The sequence below is a fragment of the Squalius cephalus genome, assembly GCF_949319135.1.
Source record: "Squalius cephalus genome assembly, chromosome: 3".
Classification (NCBI taxonomy): domain Eukaryota; kingdom Metazoa; phylum Chordata; class Actinopteri; order Cypriniformes; family Leuciscidae; genus Squalius; species Squalius cephalus.
The window spans coordinates 59,524,630-59,532,614 of record NC_137124.1 but is presented as its reverse complement, the minus strand read 5'-3'; the positions used below and the strand labels follow the sequence as shown (position 1 = coordinate 59,532,614).

Here is a 7,985-nt window from a genome sequence, read left to right as displayed (position 1 = left end):
TACATCCCTGACTGTATATATATATATATATACTGTATATATATATTACGCTGTCTCAGGCACAGAGGACGAGAGCACTCGTGCTCCGGGTGTAGAGGGGAGGTCCAGACTATAAAATCTCATGAATGTGCGCAGAGTGGCCCAGACAGCTGCATCATATACCTCATGAATAGGTGCCCCTGAAAGGAGGGCTCCAGAGGACGCCATGCCTCTGGTTGAGTGAGCCCTCATGGCCAAACTTCCTGTTCCAACACCCGACCCTGCTGTGGGTCTACTGCAGTCCAGACCACCCCGTTGAACTTCAAAACTGTCAGAGGTCTCACATAAGTTAGGACCTCTTTCCCAATGCCTTCCTGGCCTGAAGGACGATCCTCAGATCCGTCTTCTCAGGAGGCTGTGGGTGAGAGCGCCGCCTAGACCCAAGCTCTCTGAGGGGGACCTCTAGAAGTGATACTTTCCTTCTGACCCTGCCGGTATGAGGAGCTCAATGACGGCTGAGGCTGCCCCCTGGCGGCAGCCTTTTTGGACCTTGAACGGCAAGGGAGATATTGCCTGAACACTGCAGATTGTTTTTTGGTCTTCTGGAACCTGTCGACGACCACATTAATGGCGTCGCCGAACAGGCCAGTAGGCGAGACGGGGGCATCAAGGAGGAAGGCCCTGTCCTTGTCGATGACCCCAGATTAAGCCACAGGTACCTCTCTGTGGTTACCAGTGCTGCCATGAAGTGGCCAATGGCACGGGCCGTCTCCTTGGTAACATGGAGAGACAGATCTGTGGCTTTGCACAGCTCAGCAATATCCTCCTCTGTAGGACCCTCGCCTTCATCAAGGTCCTTTAACAGGGTGGCCTGGTAAGCCTGCAAGATTGCCATAGTATGTAGGCTCGCACCAGCCCGACCCACAGCCATATAAGCTCTGCCCACCAAAGCAGATGTCGTTCAGCAGGGTTTGGTGCGCAGTGTCAGGGCCTTAAGGTATGACGCAACGTTGGGGGAGAGGTAGCTGTCCAAAGCCTCCTCCACACACGGCATCATCCCATAACCGTTCTCCTTAACCCCCACGATGTTGCTGTAATCCAACACTGGGAGATTAGACAGGCGAGATGAAAATGGCCTGTTCCATGACTTGCACAACTCATTGTGTAAGTGTAAGTTACTACTCATTGTGTAAGTCTGGAAAGAACGGTAGACCTCGGTGTGAAGGCTCTGAACGGTGCTGCAGAAAACGCTCATCAAGCTTACTTCTAGCCTGCGCTTCCTGCCTCTCTTGTGGCCAACTAATATTTAACTTGGCACGGATGCAGTCTGAAATGGCATGCTTGACTCATCCAGATGCCCCGCCGCGATGCACGTCTATATCTGAGTCAGACAGCTGCAGCACCAGGCTCTCAACCCGAGCAGAAGACGCCATGGGGTGGGCTTCCACACGGGGAGTGAAGGAATCGGAGCTGTCAGATGAAGACAGAGAAAGTGCCGAAGTAGTCTCGACCCCCTATGCTAGCTCTCTTTGCGAGCACCACAATCTGAGCCGCCAACCGCGGGGAGCATGAGCCTGGCTGGCTTCATCAAAAATAGCCAGGCGGGAGCGCACACACTTTCTAAACTGCTCGCTTGCCATTTCAATACAATATATATTTCACAGACAACACCAAATAGACAGAACACAACAGAGAGCGCTTGCTGAAGAGCGAAAGCTAACGCTGTGGTGTGCCGGCGTCCCTTTGTAGCTTCCGTGTATGAAAGTGAAAGTGAAAGTGAAAGTGACACGTGACGGCCAAGTATGGTAACCCATACTTGGAATTTGACCTCTGCATTTAACCCATCCAAGTTAATGCACACACATTAAGAGCAGAGTAGTGAGTAGTTAACACACACACACTGCAAACGTGGATACACACCCAGAGCAGCGGGCAGCCTTTGTGTGGCGCCCGGGGAGCGATTAGGGGTTAGGTGCCTTGCTCAAGGGCACCTCAGTCATTTCCCACCAGTTCTGGAATCGAACCAGCAACCTTTGGGTTACCAGTCCAACTCCCTAACCACTAGGCCATGACTGCCGTCACACATTACGTCATCACCCAACGGCAATTGGGATTGGATTAGTTTCATTCATGCTTCAGACATGTTATGCTAAGAGGCATTCCTCATAGTGTCATCATCGACGCAGTGTGAGTTCCCTCGAAAGGGAACTATTTAAAATTGCGTCTTAATAATAAAAAAATTAGAAGCTAAATACTATGGCTTCATTTTAGGTTTGAAACCTTCCATAAACAAATTTTATAAACATCAGTAGTTTTAAACCTGTTGAGATCATTGAAAACCTTTTGTCCAGCAATCTGTATATTCTCAAATGTCTGGGTAGCACAACTGCAAACTATTTTATTAAGTATGTGTGTGTATATATATATATATATATATATATTAGGGGTGTCGCAATATACCGGTGTTGACGATAATCGTGATATTCAACGCATGAAATATCGACATCGTGTTAATTTAGAGTGTGACAATATACCGGTATTGGCGATAACCACAATGTTTAAAATGAATAGGACTCTTATGATAACATGACACGTAAATGCTACAGCGCCAGTACCTTGTTGACCTCTCAAGTGGCAGTATCGCATCCGCGGACACCTGTCTACCCCTAATTTCCACCAACTGCGGAACTTTCCATTAAAGTCAATGTGTGTATTTTCACTGACTGCGTAACGGCTGCGTTCCGACTCTGACGATCCGCAGCCCTCCGGAGCAGATACGCAGAGCTTCTATTTTTGCCGGATGCCGGAGAGCTCCACATCAATTCAGCACTTATATCGCGTGATCATACGTGAATTTGTGAGATCTCGTGGGTCCTCGTGACTTCAGCTGTCAGTCATGGCCGCAGCCGTTCCGCAACAAATCCGGACCTGGTGGGTATTGAAGGACAGCGGAGCACGGAGCCGATCCGCAGCCGTTCCGCAGTTGGTGGAAATCCGGGGTTAGAAGACGCAGCGCTCGTCCGCACCCGAATAAAGTAAGCTCGCCAGTAATAAGAACAGAGTTATTCGACTTCAAAGAAAACAGCACCTTAATTAAAGGTGGTCGCACACCGGACGAGAAGCGCAGCGCCACGTCTTTAAAATTCGAACACATTCTGTATGAGTGTACACACACCGGCGGCCGCGGCGCCCAGCAACGGCTCAGGGCCGTGTTCAAAATTGATAGATTCCTTGGGACATGCTGAAAACAACGATACCAATTACACCATGATCCACTGAAACCATGATCATTTAAAACATCAAAGAAAATGTTCTGAATCTGAACTGAATCTGATGCTGTATCTCTACAACATTTTGGCATATTGACACCAGACTTTATGTGCGTCATAGTCACCACACACTGACCACACCAAATCAATGTGGTCACTTTGACCCACTGGTCAAAAGTAATAAGCAATTACGTCACATTACAAATTGTGTTTATGATTTTTCAACCATTTGGCCTAAATCGTCTCCTAATGTCTTCAGTTACTCATATTTGCAATTGGTCTGTTCCCTGCCATACTTCTCATTTTGCCTCTGTTGTGCTTGTGCCATTAATCGATGCTTGCAGCTATTTAAGTGCTTGGGCCCTATTGTTTTCCTTAGGATTATTATTAGGGCACCACCAACTGGCAGCAGGAAGTGTGTTACTTGCAAAAGACTTTGAAATAGTCCTCTTATACTCACCCAAATCACTTAAAACTTGGTCAGAATAATGCCAAGACATGGCTGATGTAAAATTATGAAAAGATTCTTCATATCTTAAATTGTGTCACCATGGCGATGCTCTTTTCTTTGTATGTTCATGTGTTCTAATGAAATTAGGGTATATTGTGCCAACTTTTGACTACATGTATTGTTCTCATCAGGCTGTACAACTTTCAAATTTACAGTTATTAGCTCCACCCAACAGGAAGTCAGCCGTTTTCTTCGTCTTGTTTAATTTAATGTGGAATTTTGGATAATTGCAGGCTCTGAACTTTTAAATACTCCTCCAAGGGGATTCCTGCAGTTCTCACCATTATTCCAAGACATTAAAGATGCTAAATTGCCAAAGTTTTTTTGATGTATGGAACGGTGTTGCCATGTTAAAGGAATAAATGTGTTGAAAAAATGGGAAACCGGAAATCGAAAACCTGAAGTCGTGTATCTTTTATATGCATCTGATTTAGATCAAATGGGTGTTGTATGTTTGGATCATATGGATGTGGCTATTTTGAGTCATGGCCATGGCACCACCAGCTGGCAGCAAGAAGTGTGTCATTAACAATATGTAATGAAATAGTTACACATGTGTACATACATGTGCCCATCGTGCTTTGTCCTGTATTTGCTGCTTGCAGCTATATTTCGTTTTGTTTTCTTATTAACCATTGTCTGATAAAAGTTAGGATACACAAATGTAGAGAAATAAAAACTGCATCTGGTGAGATAAAATGATCAAACCTGGGCATCCTGATAGTGCACATAATCAGGATTAATCCCTCTTCACCAAAACCTGTGGATAGATGTTTCTTGTTTGTTTGTTTCCCATATTACGTGTCTAATAAAAGTTGTCATTAAAGGAGATCTCCTTCGACATCCATGTGAAGAAGGACTTTGGAGACATTGTCCTGGTGAAACTAGAAAAGGAGAAACACTTGGTCAATATTAAGTGGTTTTGTGGGCATATAAAGGTGAAAACACCCTATGGAAAATGCTTTGAGTTCCCCTGTCAGTGCTGGATAGAAGACGGAAAGCCAGTGTTTATCCGAGAAGGCACTGGTACGTGCATTATCGCTTTGTTGATTATCCAGTTTTAAATGAAGCATTATTATTATTATTATTATTATTATTATTATTATTATTGTTATTAGAATTTTTTTTAATTCAGTTGTTCAGTTTTGATTTGAATCATGTCTTAAATGCTGCCCTTTCTATGTGTAAAATGTGTGCTATGTATATATTTGTGTGTTCATTTAGCTGGATTGCCTCAGGATGACCCTGAATTTCTTAAAGAGAAAAGACAAGAGGAACTGGAATCTAAACGGAACAGATTCAGGTTTGAAGAAACAATTACGTTCTTGAACAATTTTCATTTGTTGCAGTTTTTTTTTCTTTATTACTCCCGGTACAGTTCAAGGTGCTTGACACACTAATATTGTAAATATATTGCACATATACATTATATTGTCATATACACAGGTCCGTAGCAATGAATGTAAAAGTGTGTGTGGGGGGGGGGAGGTATTATATTACAACAATGGTTATAATTTCACATTATTTTTTTTATTTTTTTTTTTTTTTTTTTCTATTATAGAGATTGTGCCATTTTTGTAGTTAACATTTTTAACATTCAAAAAAAAAAAAGTTCAAAGCAAAACCCAAGGCTGGACATTGGATTCTTCCACACTACATTAAAAGAGATTATTACAATAATCTCCACTGCATAATTTTAATCAGATTCTACAGTAAGTAACTAGTAAGTAAAGTAATTTTTTTTAACTTTTACTCAAGTAATTATTTGGGTTATTTACGGTGACCCAGTACTGCACAACACAACGAAACGTAAAAAGCAAACATGAATTAGCACAATGGAATCAAAATAATCTAAATACCCGGTAGCTCAGGTTGAGTTAGGCTGGTCATTCAACACACAGGGAGCAGTCCAGGTTAAAGGTCTGTGAAAGTGATTTTGTGCCTCTTTGGGATGATGGCACCCTAAGACACCGTTCACTTGCAGAACACAAGCTTCTGGAGGGCATATGGGTCTGAAGTAGTGAGTTTAGGTATAGAGGTGCAGAGCCAGTGGTTGTTCTGTAGGTAAACATCAGTTCCTTGAATTTTTTGTGAGTGGCAATTCGCAACCAAGTTTATGAAGAGAGGTGTGACATGCGCTCTCTTCGGCTTGATAAAGACCACTCTTGCTGCAGCATTCTGGATCAGTTAAAGAGGTTTGACAGTACATGCTGGAAGGCCTGCCAAGAGAGCATTACAATAATTCAGTCTGGGTAGAACAAGAGCTTGGACCAGGAGTTGTGTAGCTCCGATAGGAAGGGCCTGATCCTCCTAATGTCGTAAAAGGCAAAACTGCAGGACTGTGCTGTTTTAGCAATGTGATCTGTGAAGTTTTACTGATCATCAATCACAACTCCAAGTTTCCTGGCTGTCCTGAAAGGAGTTATGGTTAATGAACCTAGATGAATGGAGAAGTTGTGATGAAGTGTTGGGTTGTCTGAGACAACAAGCAGTTCTGTCTTCGCAGGGTTGAGGTGAAGGTGATTGTCCTTCTTCCAGAAACAAATGTCTGTCAGGCAGGCTGAGATGTGAGCAGCTACCTTCAGAACATCTGGCTGGAATAAGAGGTAGAGTTGTGTGTCATCAGTGTAGCAGTGTTAGGAAAAAAACATGTTTCTGAAAGATCCTAGTAATGACATGTAGATGGAGAATAGAAGTGGTCCCAGCAGTGAGCCCTGAGGCACTCCAGTAGCTAGATGCTGCAACCTCACCCCTCATTTTCAACTTAAATTGTGAAAGATCTTCTTTTAAAGAAGATACTTGGCAGATTATTGCTGAAATGAAAAAAAAAAAAAAAAGTGGGGGAAAAAAAAGAGAATAAAAAAAAAAACGTTATAGAATTTTAAGTTCCCTTTCGAGGGAACTCGCACTGCGTCGTGAAACGACTCTTTGGGGAACGCTCCCTTAGCGTGCGCCTCTGAAGTATGAATGAAACTAATCCAATCCTGATTGGTGTTGCGTCATGACGTAACATGTGACGGCATAACCGGATGCATAAAAGTGACGCTGGCACACACACACATTAGCTTTCGCTCTTCAGCAAGCGCTCTCTGTGAAACTGTCTGTCTTATTTGATGTTGTTTGTCAGTGAAATCCTCTATATTATGGCGAGTGAAGTTACACTAGGTGTGTGCACCCCTGCCCTATATTTCTCACGGGTGGAGACACGCATCAGTTGTGTGTACACTGTTAGGAGCGCAGCACGCACAGCCAGTTCTCGAGGGGGCTGCCTGTGAACACTAAGTGAAAGTACTATAGAGTGCTGTGCTCCCACTTGGCTCGCGATCCCCGCGGTTCGAGTCCCGCGTCCGTTGAGGCGGCGCGGTGGCTTGGATCGTGGGGATCGCAGAAGGATCTTACGGATGAGAACGAGACTGCCGAGGCACTTTCTTGTTCATCATCCGCAGATTCTATAACGCTCGCTCACGACGCAGAAGCCCGCGATGTGGCTTCTTCTGCCCGTGACGAGTGCCCGATGCTCGAGCTATCTGCTTCTGAGGAAGTGGATGTGCTCAGCATCGGGAACGAGGAACATGAGTCACACTCGCCAGTGTTGTTGTAACCAAAAAAAAAAAAAAAAAAAAAGTTGTCCCACTACATTGCAATACAGAATCTATAGCTCGGATCTCGCGTTTGTCGAGGCAGCGCGTAGATGACGGCTACTCTGCAATAAAGATTCTGTGTGGGTGCGAGGCATGCACTGTCAGCTCCTGAGGGTGCTGGCTGTGGTTTTTAAGAAATATCTCGACGCACACAGCCGTGCTTTTCGGGTGTTTCAGCCTCGAGCCCGTTGACTTTCTTTTCGAAGAGATGAAAGCCAAATGTATTGTGAACGACTCGAATCTCGCGTTTGTTGAGGCAGCGCTTAGATTACGAGTCTGCAATAAAAGGGACACACGCGATCTGTGAAATAATACTGTTTGGGTGCGAGGCATTCACAATCAGCTCCTGAGGGTGCTGGTTCATTGAGAAATATATCGGCGCGAGTGCAATAAAAATAAGCCGTGCGCTGTCGGATGTTTCAAACCTCGCACCTGATAACTTTCTTCTCGAGGGATGAAAGCCAAATATATTGTAACGGCTCGAATCTCGCGTTTGCCGAGGCAGCGTGTAGATTACGAGACCGTATAAATAAATATTAAAACAGTATTGTCTGGTGATTATGGCTGCATTCAATTCTATGAATT

General features: G+C 44.2%; 1 protein-coding gene across 1 annotated transcript in view; it reads left to right on the top strand.

Annotated features, from left to right (window-relative positions):
* Window positions 1-1,410: 1,410 nt before the first annotated feature.
* The window catches only part of LOC307155278 (polyunsaturated fatty acid 5-lipoxygenase-like), a gene marked incomplete at both ends in the record, with an annotated part of 28,510 nt that continues 21,935 nt past the window's right edge, over window positions 1,411-7,985 (top strand). The window contains 5 exons of the mRNA XM_079865840.1: window positions 1,411-1,479; window positions 4,587-4,785; window positions 4,984-5,062; window positions 6,298-6,365; window positions 7,206-7,356. Coding sequence (XP_079721966.1) covers window positions 1,411-1,479; window positions 4,587-4,785; window positions 4,984-5,062; window positions 6,298-6,365; window positions 7,206-7,356 — 566 coding nt within the window. The remainder of the gene's footprint in view (window positions 1,480-4,586; window positions 4,786-4,983; window positions 5,063-6,297; window positions 6,366-7,205; window positions 7,357-7,985) is intronic.